At 43.0% G+C, this 19,585-nt stretch overlaps 1 protein-coding gene across 1 annotated transcript in view; it reads right to left on the bottom strand.

Moving 5' to 3' along the window:
• Nucleotides 1-214: 214 nt before the first annotated feature.
• slc7a11 (solute carrier family 7 member 11) overlaps nt 215-19,585 on the bottom strand; it is a 31,559-nt gene continuing 12,188 nt past the window's right edge. The window contains exons 5-12 of the mRNA XM_008291963.1: nt 17,915-18,014; nt 17,697-17,741; nt 13,518-13,641; nt 4,180-4,283; nt 2,656-2,752; nt 948-1,097; nt 571-748; nt 215-452 (exon numbers count right to left, since the gene is read on the bottom strand). Coding sequence (XP_008290185.1) covers nt 400-452; nt 571-748; nt 948-1,097; nt 2,656-2,752; nt 4,180-4,283; nt 13,518-13,641; nt 17,697-17,741; nt 17,915-18,014 — 851 coding nt within the window. The 3' untranslated portion in view covers nt 215-399. The remainder of the gene's footprint in view (nt 453-570; nt 749-947; nt 1,098-2,655; nt 2,753-4,179; nt 4,284-13,517; nt 13,642-17,696; nt 17,742-17,914; nt 18,015-19,585) is intronic.

Genomic DNA, 19,585 nt, shown 5'->3' with positions numbered 1-19,585 from the left:
TTTTCACGGTGTCTGCTGACTGAGGAGAAAAATAAATGTTAAAAGACCTCCGTGTGATGCGTGGCCTTCATTACATCAGACCACAGGAGCTGCATGAAGTCTTCTTGGTGCAGATAGTGTCTGAATTAGGTGTGACGGCTTTGCACACAGTTATTAGGTTGCTGAGGTCCTGTACCGAGTGATGACAGTGTTCACAAAAAAACAGGAAACAGAACGATTTTTAGGACTTTTTAGTGAAACACATTGTACAAAATCACATTCAGCACACACACAACACGCACATCTGAATCTATAGGAAGTCTTTCATAGCATCAGTTTATTTTCTGAGCTAACCGCAGTGTGTGGTATGGCTTTGATTCGAAGGCAACAGAGCGGCGCTGCAGCGTTGGTGTGCTGCTGTTAGTCAGCAGGGACGACCTCCAGGATGATCTGCAAGGTTCTGTTGAAGGAGTCTGCAGAGACAAAGAAAACAATGCAAAGATCTCCTCAAATAATAACTTTAAAACTTATCCATCTATTCATTTTTTTCATGCACAATTGAATTTGATGGTATTATTAACTGTTCGTTACCTAAAGCCTGTTGAAGCCACTTTGGTCTGTGATTGAAGTAAATGAACATGTAATATGCCGGGATGCCGGTGAGAGAAATAACAAATCCGATTCCTGTGTTGACCGGGTCGGAGTACAGAGACATGAAGACCATGAAGAAGCACGTGAGGCAGAACACCACTGGGATGAACAGTGGGACCTGTGGACAAGTCAGGGATGATGTTAGACGCTGTGTGTACACAGATGTGCATGCTGGAGGAGCAGCCGCATTCCTGTCAAGTTCACATTTCTTCTGTGAAAAATCAGAACAAATTAAGGCAAGCACGGTATGAAGTTGATTTGGTGCAGCTACAGGTGTGTGTGTGTGTGTGTGTGTGTGCACGTGTGCAGCCGCTGACCTTAAAGGGTCGGGGGAGGTCGGGCTTCGTATAGCGGAGGTAGATTAAACCCAGCACCACCACACCAATGAACAGCCACCGCAGGAAGCTCATGAAATTCAGCAGGCTGTAGATGTCGCCCACAAACAGCTGCAGCATGGTCATCGGGTACTGCACACACACACAGTCATGGCTCCATCATGTTTCCTAAACACTGCTTAACCTGAAACCAGCTGTCTCCCTAAAATGTAATGATTTACTACATGAGGAGCTGCTTTTTGTCCCTCAGAGTAGTTCAGGTCTGCACAGAGTGAGTGTAGATTATTTTATTTATATGCTCACACATATAACAGTGCCTTCAGCTAAAGCCACTGACCGAGGTGCTTGGATGTTCACAGTTATTCATTATTAAACAGAGGAATATCAAATCAGGAAGAAACAGAAGGGAAGCTCTGTAGATGTAGACAGCAGCAGTTGTTTCCTGATATTATCCTTTGTGCAGCATTTCCATAGAAAGAATGCTTTTGTATCTGGTTGTCTGTCAGGTGTTTATTAAAACACATTTTCTTCAGAGCTCAGTATGTTTAAGCTCATGTCAGCATGCAGGTACAGTGCTGAACAAATGTATTAGACCAGGGGTTCTCTGCTGGTCTCACCCTGGGACCCACATTTTCCCATGGTCATTAAGTCGCGACCCAATTTTGTTTAGAATTCAGTATTCAATGTTCAATATATTTTCCTGTGCAACATGCATTTCAGAGCATATAGACATGCATGGGGGAATATTCAGAGATCAAAACTGATTTCCTGATTCCAGCACAGTGAACGAACAGTCGGCTGTTCAGGTCCAGTCCTAGTATGAAAATCCACATTTTAAATACTCCGGCTCATATTTGCCATCTTGCATCCCAACATCAACACAGACTTAAAATGAACTTCAAGCTATGGTTACTGTGCCTGTCAAAATAAAAGGTTTTTCAAAATAAAAATGAGTCCAACCTGAGACGCACATTATATATTATTTAATTTTGACCAGCTGTCCGCGACCCACTTTTGGGTTGCGACCCACCAGTTGAGAACCCCTGGATCAGACCAGCACCCAGTGTGAGGTTTATGTCACAGCTGCCCTAAATTGCCAGCATCGGTCATTACCATAATACTTTTTAATGCTTCTGTAACGGTTAATGCACCAACATGTAGAAGCTCTTTAATCAAAATGGTATTTTTAATGCAAATATATATTTATTATGTTGTTATCTATGAATTTTCAAATTTACAGCTTTACAAAAATAACCAGAAACAAATGTAAAGCTCATTATTATTTCTTGATGATGTCAGATTATATTTATTTACTTGCATTCCTGAACAGAAGCATCAGCTTTAATTGGTTGAATGCTGACTGGATTCATTTCTGAGCCGGCTCAGATCACCGAATAAAAAGGAGACTTCAGTCGGACGTTCCTGCTCAGAACGTTTATTAGACAGATGGTCTAATAAACTTGTTAAACACTGTGTATAGAAGTAACCATGGTAACAATATCAGCTCGGCTCACAGAGCAAACAGTAATTAACACGTATTGTGATGAGTGGCATTTGTTTTAATATTAGATTGTTTTTCTTCGCTGCCATATGCTGCTGTTACAGTCGGTGGTTGTTTCTAAGGTGATTGTCTAGTAAACTATAATTAACATGAAAAAGTTATTGACTGTGTTTGTTGCAGTAAACTGACCAGTATGAGGACAGCAGCCAGCGGAGTGTGTCTGCGGATGTGGATCATGGACAAAACCTCGGGAAGCTGTCCTTCACGTGACGCCACATAAAACATTCTGGTGAACACACACATGGACACACAATCACACAGAGAAACACCAACAGGGCGACGATGGAAACTGAGTTCATACAGATTACTAAAGACAGATTATTTGACCAAAAACAAGCTCATTTTTTCCTTGAATTACATTCCCTCTGGTCTAGTTCTGCATTTACGGTAAAGTTGTTTCTATTTTATCGGTTTAGTTTTTATCAGGTTGCATCACACACATGCACACGCTGCCAAACTGGAAAATAAAGGTGCATCCCACACTGCAGGATATTAATAAGATGATGGTGCCAGAAGGAGCAGCCTGGGAGCAGCGCGCCACCTCACATGGGCTCACAGGGAAACAGATGGAAGTGTGGCGCAACAACTCGCCGTAAAGTTAATCATACTTTGTGAGAGGAATAAACTGAAAGCAGAAGGATAGACGAGTTCAGACGAGAAAGGTGTCAACGAAGTTTGTTCTTCAGCGAGAACTGCGTGTGAGGTTTTAACTGTCAGGCCGTTTCTCAGTACCGAGAACGCAAGTACAGACAAGTACGCATGCTGAGGAACGGCCTCAGTTTCAAGACCTGCAGCTGACGTTAGTCGTTTTTAGCAACGCCTGGCAACAGCGTCCACTGTAACTGCACCTGTCCCGATGTCAGCTTGTATTTAACAGACGTGTTTAATATGAATTGATTTGGCCCGAATGAGCTTGTGAGCAGTTCAGAAGGTTTCAGAATCATCTGTCAGCCATCAGATCAAGATCCCAGACCACATTTCCATTTCTGAGTTGGTTTCACTTTTCAGATCTGAAGGCTATGTCCTGGTTTTACACACAGTCCGTGGGTCGTATTCACTTTTCAAGTCAAAACTGTGTTGCTGAAGAACAACTGTGGGTCCAGTTCTGGTTCAGACATTCAGTTAAAGTCTGGAATGTGGTCAGCAGCTCTTGTAGGGCAGGAGTACGGTTCATAGACACAGTTTCCTTGCTTTAGTTGAGTCGGCTGACAAAGACAGGGGTTTCCTCAAGGAGAAAGGAACTAAAACGGAGGGTTTCAGACTCAGATGAGGTGCTGGAGCAGTGTACACCACAAGAACAGTAATGAACCTGTAAATTAATGGATGCTTGAAGAATGCGTCAAGTTCACGTTGTCAAAGACAAACAACAAAGTTTCCCTGTTTTCTGATGAGCTACAGATATTTTCCATTAAAAGCCTTCCAGTCTGCTCCATGTTACTGAACAGCCTTCGTTGCTCTTTAAGGCTATCGTCTGAGATGCAACGGTCGTTTCAGTATCAACTTATATTTGAGAATTTGCATTATACTAAATAATACAAACTAATCCTTATATTTCCATAGTCATCCAAACAAGCCATGCTTCCTGTATTGTGTAATAAATATGTGTATAGGGTTTGGTCACGCATGCTGCAGCAAACATCAACAGATCTGTACCTCGACAAGGCGAAGATGGAGCCGTTCATGGAGCCGTAGCAGGACAGGGCGACGAACACCGGCACTGCTATCGAGAAGTTCCCCAGGAGTTTCTCTGCAAACGTCTGAGGGTGGGAGGGTGAAACAGAGGGTTAGACTCACAAAAAAAAAAAAGAAAGTTTGAAGGTTTGGAAACATTTAAAAGCAAAAGTTCTGACGTGTAAAATTAAGAAATACTCAGATCATGGTCTATATCTGGATCATAGACTGTATAAAGATGGACGTAGCTACCGTGACGTCACCCGTTGGTTTCTGCACTGAGAACATGAAGCCAGGGTTTTGCTACTTCCTGGTTGACATCTTGGATTTTTGGAGCCAGTGATGCAGGGGGGCGGAGCCATAGGAGCAGCGATTGGTCAGACGGATTGAGAGGCGGCCAGAGAGGGCCCGCCTCTCAATCCGTCTGACCAATCGCTGCCGACTGTCAATCAAGCCAGCCACGCCCCTTGCCCCGCAAAATGTTGACGATTTTTTTAAAATTCAGTTTTGATTTATTTTCAGATTGGCCACCTGATCTCTGGACTTCACCATGAAAACTAATAAGAAAAACATCCTGAGCTGTAGGAATGCAGTTTTTGGTGATCTGTGATCACTTCTTTTCCAGTTCCAGTCTATGGGAGCCAGGGCTTTGTGGAGCCAGCAGCTAGTGGACGTAGTGATACTGCAGGTTTCTGACACTTGCGGGTTGGCTTCATTTTTCAGGGCCGGTTGCTACGTCCATCTTTTATACAGTCTATGATCTGGACTGAAACAAATGTTCCAGCAGGACATTGCTTGCTAAGGAGCAGTCAGACACCTGCAACAAACTGACTCCACCTTGAGAGAAACAGCACTGCTCCACCCTCTGGTTTAGAAGGATAATGAAGCCAACACACCTCAAAGCTTTGACTTGGAGACCAAGAAGACCGAGGAGTGAACACTTGTGGAGATTCCTTCGTAACTTTTCTAAACATCTGGCTTGTTTTTGACACAAATAAGTTTGCACAGTTTTTTAAAGCAATAATTGAACACTTTTCTCAGATGCTCTTCCATTTTAGTTCGCTGACTGTCTGGACACCTGGTCCCTTCTTCGCTATTAGCAGTGTTTTTCAAAATCAAGAACTATTTTTTAATTTTATTTTATTGTAATTGTGTGCAATTGGACTCCATTTGAGTGCAACAGTATAAAAGACTCTTAGTGAAATGTGGTTTGTCTTATTTTATTAGCTGTAGTTAGTTAGATGGAATTAAAGCGTTTGACAGGGCTGCTGGCAGTAATTGTCATAAATGGGTCATGCAGAAGTGGGAGCAAAAGCTGATTATTATTCATGTAGCCATTCAGTGCTGATTAGTCACAGTCCATGCTTGCATGGACAAGCGTGGACTGTGAAGAAGGGGGAGAAAAAAAAAAAAAAGAAATTCATCGTGTACATGTGCATTTGTAGTTTTATAGAAATGGAAACTGAAACGATGTTGTCACTGAAGATCCTTTCTAGGCAACGAGTCTGTAATGATGCAATGGATGCGATTAGCTTTTCTGTGTGCTCCACTTCTGTTTGTACGTTTTAAATATTCTGAACACAGCGCTGAGGCATTGAAAGCAAGAAGACACGTTTGACACATGATATGCGATTCCAGCTGACAAAACAGGATTACTTTGGATTTATATGTATTTTCCCCACATATAGAAAACACACACGGCGATGTTTGTAGCTACGCTCAGGGATTTACACACTGAAAATCTTCACCATAAAATGGGGCACGGTGATTGTTTTTGGTCCTCCGGGCCAATACCTGGCTTCATGTGGACAATGACTGTGTCCACATTAAGTCAGCAAGTTTTTATGAATTTCTACAAAGAAGAAACACAACACAGCCCCTTTAAGAAACGCACGACTTTGTGTTGATCTGAGAGCTTCTGGATGTGTTGGCTTCATGTCTGAATAAACACCCCAAGTCATGACGAGGTCAGACCGAAGAACATTACTGTGTCATTTGCAACAGGAAGCAAGTCTAAACTCTAATGTGCATGCATTCACATTACCAGACAGCCAGACATCACTTATTGTAAGTTATGTCAAGTGTTTTAGGGAAAAAGCTTTTTCCATATTTCAGCTCCAACATTGGCCCTAAAAACACACTTTACAGCGAAATCCTCACCAGGGTCATGGGGGGCGGAGCCTATCCCAGCTGACTCAGGGCGAAGGCAGGTTCACCTGGACAGGTAACCAGTCTATCACAGGGCTACACTTAGAGACAGACAACCAAGCACACTCACATTCACACCTACGGACAATTTACAATCACCAATTAACCTCAGCATGTTTCTGGACTGTGGGAGGAAGCCGGAGAACCCGGAGAGAACCCACGCTGCACGGGGAGAACATGGAGACTCCACGCAGGAAGATCCCGGGTGTCCTCACTGGGACGCCAACCGGTGACCTTCTTGCTGTGAGGCAACAGTGCTACCCACCTGCACCACCCTGCAGCCCATTTTGCATCTTTTATAGACTTAAATGTCAATTAAAAAAATACCAATAATAACTGTAATCCAAGTTTGGTGAAACATTAACAGGAACTGAAGTTCAGTTTTCAGCTCTTTGTACGAGTCTTTCTTCCAACTTCAGCGCCTCATTAAATACATGTGATTGTAGATTGTCCCCGACACAGAGACAGGATGGATCAGCAGCTAATGGCAGGTCGCTGACAGGTGAGCTGTCACACAGTCAGCTCATGAGCTGCAGTATGTGGTCACACGGTGGTCACAGTCCTCACATTCAGCTCTGCACAGGATTCATCCTTCACTGTAGGTAAAGTAAGAGTTCAGTGATCTTCTCACATGGACAGGATTATTAGACTTGATTTAGTCTTTTTGTTTTTGTTCATCATTTGTTTTTGTGTCTTTTACATCACTTGATGTACTTTCAAATCTTGTATGAATCCAAAATATCATGTATGACTGTCTGAAGACATGAGGAAGCTTCATGTAAATGAGACCTGTCTCTACATTTCATAGATCAAGAACGTGGCGACATCAGGTTCCCTCATCTGATCATTTCTATTTCTGTGGCCAATTCAAGCCGTTTTGAACAAACTGTTAACTGCAGTAGAACCTGACACACACTAGTTTTATCATCCTTTCCTAATCATAGTCATTTTGTCCAACAAGCATCATTATCTGCACCTTAACGAGTGTCGACCCGGCTAGCTTTAGCATTGCTTAGCACTTCTGTCACACGTAACACGACAAAAGATTTTCCAACCTTTTGGGATTAAGCTGTTCCCTGACAAACACCACAGCAGTAAAACTTTATAAAGTCCAGTGTGCAGCTGTTAAAGGATGTGACAGGTATCAGTTCAGCCCGCCAGAGAAGTCTGATGTTCATCCTGATTTCTGCAAAAAGCACTGGATTCAGTTCCAGTTCGGTCCTATCAAAAACATCTCGCACATTAATGATTTCATTGAGATTAAAAATCCTACTTTCAATGCAAAATAAAGGGTTGTCCACCAACAGCATTTAAAACACCAGACCAGCACCTACGAGCAGTCCTGTACTGACTGACTGCCACCGAGCAACTCGCACAAATGCATGAAAGTTGTTCATATCTTCTGATTCTCTTTAAAGTTCTGGAATTTAATACCAATACCTTAAATACCTTTAATACCTGGTTGTTTGCCTGAATGGGTTTTTTTTGCATTTATTTTTTCCTCAACCAGTAAAACTCTCCTGTAATGGTTGTGCTACTGACTTGCACTAGACACAAAAAGAAAACAGCCGACACGTATTTCTGAAGTTCTTTCCGTCGACGCTCTTACATTATTGAACAGCCCTATAATTCAGGCAGTCTAAAATTACTAATTGTGCCTTGAGGTCAGTCTCTTCAAGACAAGTTCTAGACACCAGTTAAACTCTGTAATTAAGTTTGAGTTGTAAACTTCTTCCCACTGTCTGTGAGAAAGGAAGAACACAGTGTAATTCCTTTATCTCATCACAGCCCTCTAAGAACAGATAAATGCTCTTAACACCTTTCTTAAGGCGCTCGTATCATTCATTGTGCAGAGGGCAATAAAACTAACCGCATTACAAAAGACGAGTGATCTCTTAGTGAATGAGTCTTGCCTGGCTATAGGCTTACAGTAGCACTGATAGCAGTCCTCAGCCTAATACGAAGTGGTGGCTGTTATTGGGGAATGTCTGTGATGTGATTAGCGCTAACAGGGCTGGGCTGGAACAATTACATTAACAGCTGCTGGGAAGCTGCGCTGTCAGAGGCACTTCACTAATAATGACATGTTAAGTGCAGGAAGGTAACCGTGGCGCTCACGTCGGGGGTAAACATCGCCGACGCCGTGGAGGTGAGACGTCAAGTCAATGCTTTCAAGTGGCACACACAACTTTCTGCTGCCAGGAGGCCAAGGTCAGCGCTAAATGGGAAGAGCTCACCATCAGAAATCAATCAGACTCGATACCTTTGCTGTATCACTACAGCTTTAACAAGAAGGAGCTGCTGACTTAATGCATGAACAACACAGAAGTTCAGCCTCCCAGTTTGGGCTTCTCACTGCTGCTTCTGCTTGTATTGCAGCTGAAGGACCGTAAAGCACAAAGAAACTGAAAGACTTTCTTCAACCATTTCTCTCTCTCTGTTTTTTTGTGTTAAAACAAGGTTTGTGAAGTCTCTCCAGCTGTCTCTGATGGCTGGCCCATGTGTTCACGCTGCCGTACAGCAATGCATCCGTTACAAGTTCCACTGATTCACGCATCCAGTCTGTTTCAATCCGTTCCATCTTAGCCAACCTCTTGTGTGGATGCCCAAAAAGCTATCAAACACTCCTTTCTTCTGGATAAGTCCACCAGAGGACCCACCTCCTCAGTGTCTCAGCCTGTCTTGGTCCCTGAAACCCTCCTTGGATCGAGCCCTGGCTGTCCGCTCACTGGAGCTCACCTTGTGCTCTTCAGTCTTAATTGTTAGTCCCACCAGTCAGCGGTTTCGTCCTGCATCGACCAGAGGTACTGTTGTCTTCTTGTTGTCCCAGTAATGTTGTATCACCGTTGCTCTTTTGTACCTTGAAACCAGTCAGAGTTAGTAGGTTCCCCTCAGTTTCTCCTTTATGAGTTGGATTCTCCTTTGGTTTAGTTCTGCTCTCTGTTATTGTAAATCAACACTTTATTCACTGATCAACTGGTCTCTTCATCATCGCCCAGTTACACCTCCCAGTTCCTCCATGCTGAGGACGACTGACTCAAAAATAAAGTATAGGGTAAACAAGTAAGATTTAATAATATTAGAATCTAGATAACAATATAATCTAAAGTGCTTTTAATGTTAAACAGCAAATAGTGCACCGTCAAGCTCAGAGGAAATGCAGCTACTGTAAGGAAATAACACTGAATAACTCTCCCTTGTCACAAGTCAGTCCACAATGAAGCAAAAGCATTTCCAATTCTACAGTTTCATTTAGCTTTTCTCCAAAGCGACGTACATCTGAAAGCAGATACAACACAAGCGAGGATCTGTTCAGGAGAAAACTATCTGGATCAGAGCCATAGAACAAGTTTCAGTGTGACAGCCGACAGCAGGCTGTGTGGGAGGGAAGAGGATCGTATATGTTGTTCAGTGAAGAGCTGCTCTTCAGTCTTTTCTTTAAGACTGAGAGGGAATCAGCAGATTGAACAGAGTTTGGTAACTTGTTCCACCACCGGGGAGCCACAGAGGAGAAGCTACCGGCCCTGTTGTGGTGGTTGGATCGGGCGCCTTCGGTTAGTGAGCGGGAGGGAGCGTAGACCTTAAGGAGAGAGCTCAGGTCGGAGGAGCTGTTCTCGTTGTGGTTTTATGGGGAAGTGTCAGAGTTTTGAATCTGATGTGGGCCTTTCTTTACAGAGAGCAGGACAGAAGCTCATAACGGGACATAACCCCGTCATTGTGTTGCAGGTCACGCTGAGCTCATTTCCACTTGCGTAAAACATGAACACACTAAAAACAAAGGCTCAGACACTCATCAGGCTGTTGCTCTAGCGCCACCTTGGTTGACTTTTTGGACATTTAGTCATACAGCATGGTTTTTTAAATTATTTTTTGGATGAACTAATTTGTTGATTTTTTTTTCCTTCTTGCTTTTTTCATTACCTCAGCAGCGACCATGTGGATTGCTGCAACACTTGGTGCAGACCTTCTATGGGACTTGATGACTTCGGCTCTTTTTCCTTTTGCAGCCTGACGAGGTTTTACACCAGCGAACTGTTCCATGTATTTTAGTTCAAGCATTCAGGATCCTCACGTTATCTTTCTTTCTGAATGATCTGCCTGCAATCATATAGCCTTGACTTGAACTGTTTGTTTTTCCTTTTAGCTGATTATTTGTCAGTTTGTTTAATCAGTGCTGGTCAGTGTGACCTGTAACACAGCTGCTGTCTGTTTGTTGGTTTGTTTGAAAAGAGTTTGCTTCATTCTGAGAACAAAATGCTGCATGTTGTCATTAAACTGCATGTTTTTGTGCCACATGTTGTACAGCCATCCTTCCACTTCATGCTCTCTTTTATTTCTCTTTTAGATTTTCGCCCGTTACTCTTTTTCTATCGGTGCTGCCTGCTGTCCGTCTCTCTTTTCTCTTTCTTTATCTACTTTTATCTTCAGCTCTTGTCTTCATTCCCCTCTGTGATGTCATCTTTTTAATCAGTTTTACCTTCCCATAGTGACCCAGCCTCTTCTTTTCCATGTTTATTGTGTGTATTCTTATATTTTGAGTGTTTGCCTGCACTTCTTATACACGTTGTTTTCCCGTCCTACCTCGTCTCTTTGCGAATTCTGTTCTAAAAAGTGCTATACAAATAAAGTTGATTATTATCATCATCATCATCATCATCATAGTTATTATTATTATTATATTATTATTATTATGATTAGACTAAAACAACATGTCTCTATGCTCATTGCACACCTCTGCCTGGTGGTCCTCGGCTCTATTGCTCACGTGGTCACAGATTATGGGAGAAATAGCGAAGTAAAAACGAATCAAACAAAGATTTATTTTGTTGCGTTCATTAAATAATAAAAGCCAAAAACAAACCCGTTTCCCACAACACGGCAAAGCCCTGCTTAGCTTCTCCTCTATGTTTAGGTTTTATTGTGGCCGGCATTAACTAAAATTGCCAACTAATTCTTAATTGAATTGGAAATGTGTTGTTGATCAACTATAAACAATTAAGGAATCAAGTCTAAAGTAAAGGTTATGAGCAACATTAACATTTGGCCCATTTCGTCCATCAAGACCAGCAGCAAAAGACGGTTTTCCACCAGGAGCTCCAGGAACGTTAAAAGTTCTTCAGGCGCATTGTGTTTCCTCAGCAGCTCCAAGCACCAGTAAGATTAAGGAGTTTAGTCGTCTAGCAAATCAACACTGTGACTGTCTTTCACAAATTCTTTCCTCCTGTTATCCTCCGACCAAACAAGACAACAACGCGGGTCGTTCAGGTCATCACGCTACAAGGAGCGCTCAGTGTTTCTGATGATGTGACTGATCAGAGTGCTGAAATAAACCTCCATCAGTTTGTTTGTGCTGCCCGAAATCGACAACAAGTCCTCACGAACGTCTTCTTCAACAAATAATTGATCACTAAAGGCCAAGTGGTCTTCCAAAGCTAAACCTCCTCCCTGTCCGAGCAGACTAGACACCATGTGTCCTGGTCCAAAATCCACTTTGACCAACTGTGTTTGATTTTTTATTTCTCTTATATAATTATTAAATAATGTGTTTCCTCTTATTACAATGTGAGAAAAGAGGGAGTTGGGTGATTTAAATCATACGCTAGCCAGTAGCTCCTGCTGGGTTTAATTAGCTGCTGCACACTGCGCTTTCACACCCAGACTGAGGCTAAATTACCATTCAGGCAAAGTGAGCAACTACCCAAGGGGTCCAAGAAAACTCCCCAGGTTCCCTCCACAAAACTTCTGTCTCCATAATTCCTTAATTAATCAAAGTGTTAGAATTGTGTTCAGCTGAAGTAAAATATCAGACATGATGGTTGTTTCCGTGCCGGGCTCCGTCTGGCAGCAGAACTAAAATCAAATTAGTTTGTGAACCTGGATAATTTTAGATCCTAAATTTTTACTGTCTGGCAAGTAATGAACACGCAGAGCAGGCTGCGATATATCATCACATTATTTCATCTGGAGCTGTGAGGCTGCAGCCAGCGTTTACTCTATCACCCACGCTTCTCACAGAATCATTGTTTTTTAATAGCTGATTGTTAGTTTCGTGAACAAAATGTCAAAAACAGCCAAAAGATCCATCATTAATCCTTGAATCCCATTCAAAAGTGTGTCTGACAATCTATATGAAAGGTCAGTAATGGGAAATAACAGACCTGCAGTAGGATGGTGGGGGTCATTCATGTTAGTCCTATAGTGCCTAAAGACTTCATAACTTTAACTGTAAATGTATTCGATTACACTAACACCTAAATCACGTCGTGTCTCGACCAAGCATCTGTGGTGCTCATCAAACTTCAGATTGGCGTCAACATGTTTTATTAAGAAGCTCGTTTTCAGTTGATTTATCTTTTCCCTAATTTGTAAAAAATTACGTTTCTGTTTCTCAATCCCATTTCTTTCATTTGTTGCTCCCCTCATCACCGGGACGTAACAACCATCCATCCATCCATCATCTATACACCGTTTAATCCTCACCAGGGTCATGGGGGGCTGGAGTCTATCCCAGCTGACTGAGGGTGAAGGCAGGTTCACCTGGACAGGTAACCAGTCTATCACAGGGCTACACTTAGAGACAGACAACCAAGCACACTCACATTCACACCTACGGACAATTTACAATCACCAATTAACCTCAACATGTTTCTGGACTGTGGGAGGAAGCCGGAGAACCCGGAGAGAACCCACGCTGCACGGGGAGAACATGGAGACTCCACGCAGGAAGATCCCGGGTGTCCTCACCGGGACGTGAACCTTCTAGCTGCAAGGCAACAGTGCTAACCACTGATCCACCTTGCAGCCCACCACCAGGGATGATTAAGCATTTACCAGTACTATTAACAGTACTGCTAGTCTCACCTAGTTTGTCAGTAGTTTTTATTCATTTGTTTGTTTTATTTTAAGAGGGAAAAAAAATTAAATAAATCGACATTCATGAGCAGGACTCTGCAGCAGCATGTTTGGACCAAATCACTGCTATGTACTATAAAGTAATGACAAGAATGTAAAATAAACACAATTATTTGCAGCGTTGGTATTGTTGGGAAAAGGATAGAAGTTGGACTTTGTTGGTGGGCCCAATACTTTAATTGCTGTTTTCATCTACTTACCACGGCAACAGCCTGCGAGGCCAGCAGCTCCTCTGCCGACATCACCGTGTAGTAGGCCACGTTGGTCAGCACGTAGCAGGAAGTCACGATGGCCATGGAGATACAGATGGCTAATGGCACAGTCCTGAACAGACCAGAACAGAAACATCTCAGTGTCACGCACTTGGAAAGCTCACCCACCGTCCTCTCCTCTCTGTTGTTTCTCTTATCTCAGTTTTTTTTTTTCATGTCTGTTGTCTCTTCAGTCGTGGATGTATCATCACTTCTTTGAAAAACATCACAAGAAATGAGGCTAGGAATGAAGCAGCGCTGTAATGTCTCACATGTTTTAAAAAAGAAAATCCCGTCACCCTTCTGCTGCTCCCACTTCCACTTTCATACAAACACTGAGTTCCTCCATCGCTTCCAGTTACTTCCACTGTGGTGTTTTTGTGTTTTGTTGTTTTAGGATTGCTAATTGTGTGTGAAGCTTTTCATTTTTCATCATAAAATCCATTCCACATGGAAGAAATACAAATGATGCTAAAAACAAGCAAACAAAAAAACAGAGAATAAGTCGTCCAGGAGTCTGCTGTGGCATCAGCTGCTTAACATATAAAACTGTTATTATTACTGTTATGACTGTTGAGAGGTCAAGATGCAGAATAAGTTCTTAAAAAGTCTGTGTTGTAGAGCAGCTTCAATGACAACTTGCAAAGATGCATTTATAAGCACCACGTCTCCATCAGGCACATAGTTAAGCATGTAGGAAACTGACTGATGACGGTTTCAAAATGTCACATGTTTCATATATTTAAATATGGTTCTCTCTCTGTTCGGCACCTGCCTCATGAAAAAAGATTAAGATACAGATTTAACTTGGAGAATATAGCAGAGCAAGACCATGTACGTATTTAAACACTAAACACAGGACGTGTTTCCTGTGTCGAGTCTTGCTGCTGCGCTCTGAGTTGCATCTGCTCAGATAGATAGATGGATGGATAGATAGATAGATAGATAGATAGATAGATAGATAGATAGATAGATAGATAGATAGATAGATAGATAGATAGAACTTTATTGATCCCTTGATCTCTGGCTGACTGCTGTAAGTTGGTTGTTTGTGCCCCAAGGTGGAGAGTGGCGCTATTAAGGAATATGATCAGGACCAATAATCAGGACATCAGTCTGATCTGTGTTTGGTTAAAGCTCCTAATGGCAGCAGGCAGTCGTCCAAGTAAACCCAATGTTCAGGGTTAAAGAGATAACTGGCAATAACTGGCATGGCAGTTGCAGGACACGGGTGAAACGGTGAATAACAGGGTCAAGGGGCAACGTATATGAAGTAAATAAATGGGGGACGAGGACTAAGCCCTGTGGTACCCCACAAGAACTACAGTAATCAAAGTATGCCACAATAATTTTGAACACTGTGTTTGCTAAGAAAGATGAAACCCAATTTAAAGCAGCTACACATGGGCCACCGTAGTTCCTGAGTCTGCTGATGAGAGAACGAGGTTCAGAGGATCTGCACTCATGAAGAAGTCATTAGTTTCTCTGTAGGGCTGCTTCTGGATTCTTTCTAAAGAGCTGCTGAAATTTGTCACATATGTTATTTTGTTCCATTATTTCTTGTCAGCAATTTTTGAACCCAAACTAATTATATAGCGCTATAGTTCTGGGGAAGTGTTGCATCTGAACCAGACTTTCTGGATACAGGCCTGTTAGTCCAGGACAGGGCAGATTCATTTCATTAAGATAAGAACTCCACTGTACGGGTAGATAACACTTAAGTTTAGACTTTTTGTGTTAGTGGTTTGCTCTTCTACATTATCTTTTTAACTTTCCTATATCTATGTTTATCCAGGGCTCAGGCCTGGAGGGACGACATGACCTAGCTTTCATATCACCGTTTTCTCTAAAGTCTGTGAGAGTTGTCTGTTAGCGACATGCTAGCTGTTTGTATCTGGCTGCCCTTTTTCCACTTCATTCCTAAATTTGTAATTTACATTTTTGCATGTCAAACAACTGGGGATGTTCCTGGGCTCTGGGCTTCTTCTGCTTTTTTTGGCTTTCTGTGCAGTTTATCTTGGTGAACGACGGCAAATTCAAATCATCCTGATGGACAGTGAGTCCCGTACACCAGAGACTCTCCTCCACGCCGTTACCACCAACACAGTGAGGAAATCCTACAGGACTGCTCCTCTGAGAAAGAGGACTTAAACAACAACAACAAAAAAGTAACCAGGAGGGGGAAGATGAAAAAAAATGGAATTAAAGACAGACTGAAGAGGGAAATATGTAAACACAGCGCGGCCCCCTCAGTCATCCTGGACAACATTCGCTCTTTGCTCAACAAATCAGACGAGCTGCAAGCCAACGTTAACCACATGCATGAATATAGGACTGCCTCAGTTCTTGCAGTTAAATAAGAAAGACAACGATGACATGCTGCACGTTGGTGGTATCCTCCAGCTACATCAGTGAGCAAGTGGAGTGTCCTCATACATCGTCTTCAGAGTGGACGATATCATTCCCAATAAAAAGATAACGTACCCCAACAACAAACACTGGATAACCCAAGAGCTCAAGGGAATTATCAACAAAAAGAAAAAAAAAATCTACACTGGCAATGAATGTGAAAAAAAACTGATGCTAACAGGAAAGTAAAGTCACTCCAGGGAGTCTCTGCTCAGCTTTTTGGGGGATTAAAAACGTGACTTCTGTGAACACCACTCCTACCATCTCCAGGACCATCCAGGTAGCAGATAGCAGCCCAGCATCCCTCCCCAACGACCTCAACACCTTCTTCTGAGACAGACAGCACCACCCAGATAGATGCAATCATCTCAGCTCAGCTTCAACATGGAGGAGGTGGTGAGAACCTTCAAGAGGACCGAGGAGAACACGGTACCTGGTCTAGACAACATCAGTGGTCAGGTTCTGTGGTGCTGTGCAGAGCGGCTAGCAGGCGTTCCAGCTCCTGAAATATATGGACAGCAGCATAGTTCCCACAGTGGTCCCCACGCTGAAGAAGAACTCATGACCTCAGGTCTGTGGCTCTCACCTCTCGTGTGATGACAGATATGGAGAGGCAGAAGCACATCATCAAGCTGACCAACCCACTGATGGAGCCTCTCTAGCTCACGTAGCATGCCAGCATCATGGACAAGCATGAGGAACAACCCAACAGCACAGCCAGACTCCTGTTTGCAGGCGTCTCCTCAGCATTCAACGCTCTACAGCCACACATCCTGGAGGAGAAACTCTCCATCTGCTTCCACCTGGAGGACCAGCGTCTTCCTGACTAACAGGCCACAGAGTCCTGGTCGGACCTCTCCTTCAGGTCTACCAGCTCCCCTCAGGGCTGCGTCCTCTCACTTCTGCTCTTCATCCTTTATTCCGATGACTGCAGGTCCATCCATCCCGTCCGTCATCTGGTTCTGTACGCAGATGACAGCTCAGCACTCCATGAGTTTGTGGAGTGGTTTGATAAATCCTCCCTGGAGTTAAACGTGGAAAAGACCAACCAGACGGTGGTAACCTTCTCCAGCGAGCAGAGGGAGCTGCACCAGCTGTCAGCATCACATCCCATTAAAATCTGCCTCCAACACTGAGGAGATGCCGGCAGCAGTGATATCTACTGAGGAAGCTTTTGGTGTCAGCAGGAACATCTAAAGGACTTTTTACTTCTCCTTCATTGACAGTTTCATTAAATTCTCTGTAGCTTGCTGGTTTCACTCCTTTAAACCAGGAGCGCTGCAGAACACCGTGTGCAGGACTCAGGAGGAGAGCAGCCTTTGTTCTCAGGGCTGTTCAGCTCCTCTGCACTGGACCCACCTCGCTCATCCATCCACAATGTCATTTCTTAACTTTCAGATTGAAAAAGTTTGCAGCTACCCTCCATGGCACTGCAAGCATCATAGTTTTCCTGAAAAGGCTTTTAGTTTCTGTGTGCCAACAAATATTTCAGCAGCACCATCTGGCCACCCCTATGAAAGCTTTCAGGAGGCGCCATTGTAAAACTCTCAGCACTCTTAGCGGGAAGAGGAACTCTATAGTTGGCAGTCATTCTCTGTGACTTCATCACCATAAACCCCCTTTTTAACATGCAGGTAGTTCTGTGAGCCGTTGTTAGTTATTTACCTCGACCACATGCACACGACCAGCACCAGCACAGCCAGCATGAGTTCAACTTACTTCTCAGGGTTGTCGATCTCCTCCGTCACAAAATTCAAGTAGAACCTGGAAAAGGAAGCAGCTGTTATCGAAGCTCCAGCGGTTAATAAATGCGAACAATGCATGTAGAACCGAGAACAAACAAAACTACATTGAACAGACTGGAAGCCCTTAAGTTTGATGCCTGCTGTGCAGCTGCATCCATGTGCATGTTGACAGTGAGCATGGAGCAAACCTACCACCCAGCGTATGCATACATCCCAGAGTAGAAAGCCAGCGGCATGCCAGACAGCTTCACATTGCTCAGCTCAAAGGCATTCTCAAAGTTTCTGGTCTCTCCTGCAAACACACACACACACACACACACACACACACACACATCTCTTCTAATGCATTGTCTGAAGCACTATAATTGTTTCTAAATGAAGAGGGATTGTTGCCGCCGTGAAATGATCAGCGCAAACAGTTCTGCACAAGACCGAGAGCAATAATAGCCACAATAATAACAATAATAATAAAAGTACAATAGCAATAAAACAGATGAATGGAGCAGCGCTCTGCCTTATTAACTCAGAGAAATAGATTGTTCTCAACAACACAGGTTCATATTAAGTCGTTCCCAGATGTAATCAGTGCTCTACTGTAATCACATTTATAAACAGAACCTGCTCATACAAACAGGTAATGTTCACTGTAGTGCTCGGTGCCATAAATTGTGTGTGATGATCACTGTGGGAAGAGGTGAGCACAGGTACTATCAGACCTGATCAGATGGGTGGGAAAACGGATTCAGTGGTTTAAAAAAAGCGTTATTTTATAGCCTGTTTTATTCAGTCTGAAGTGTTGCACAGGCAGCCATACTTAGCTGAGTCTTTACATTTTCTGCTACTTATTACAGAGGAAAACTACATTTCTTTAAAGGGAAGCGTTTAGCTGCCTGTCATAGATGTTCAGCACACATCTAAGACAGAACAGCAACATGACAGATTAAAATCAACAAGTTACCGAGCAGACATAAAGCAGTTCATCATGTTTCTGGACATTAAACAGTTGGTCATGTGGGAGCACAAATGATTCACTTATGCACCAGAATCTGAACAAGTCATTCATTGTAGAACATGAATGAGGAGTTACCTTCATGATACGAGTTAATGAAAGTCTATGAATTCATATTTTGTTCACATTAGGATAGCAGACTTTGTTAGACACTACAAATCCAGAGTATAGTTCATTTAAAGACCAAAAGATGTCAATTCATGTCCGTGATTTATTAATATGCAAATAGGAATGGCAATAGTGTGTGTTTTTTTAAATCAGCATCTGCCGGCTTTATCTGTTTTTTATTAACATCATCTTTAGAGAATGAAGGAGTAAAACAGCATAGGTCGGGACGACTCGTGCAGCTTGAAAAAAAAAAAGATTTGCGCTTGAATCTTTTTAGATATTTGTTTTCATCCTGACTGAAAGAAAACAGAAATTAGCCACCTGGAATGAACATTTTCAAAACGGCATCAGTGATCTCCATCTGTAGACATTCTCCAGCTGACTTAATCACCCTGAACGCTCATCTATGCACGCCGGCTTGTTTACACGTCATCCGGACTTTACTTGACACTCAACCGCTAAATGCAGTGGTGGAGTTTCACGGGGGGACTGGGAATGAACCAGCAGAAGCTCAGGAAGAGACAAACAGCTAGATTTCTAATGTGAGACCTACAGCTAAGGGGGAGACAGGAACTCCACCTCTGAACACCTGCTGCGAGGACATTGTGAAATGCTCAAGCTGCTGCTTGCTGTGAGCAGCTGTGCATCATGGCCTGCGAGGCTTCAAGGTTATATTTACAGTGCGCGTTGTTTGTGTGAGACAAAAGGAAGTCGGGCTAATTGTTGCAGCTGAGCGCTCTGTGTGA

This window comes from Stegastes partitus, unplaced genomic scaffold (assembly GCF_000690725.1).
Source record: "Stegastes partitus isolate 25-593 unplaced genomic scaffold, Stegastes_partitus-1.0.2 Scaffold774, whole genome shotgun sequence".
Taxonomy (NCBI): domain Eukaryota; kingdom Metazoa; phylum Chordata; class Actinopteri; family Pomacentridae; genus Stegastes; species Stegastes partitus.
Note: the sequence above shows the minus strand (reverse complement) of the source record. Positions and strands in the feature narration are given on the sequence as shown.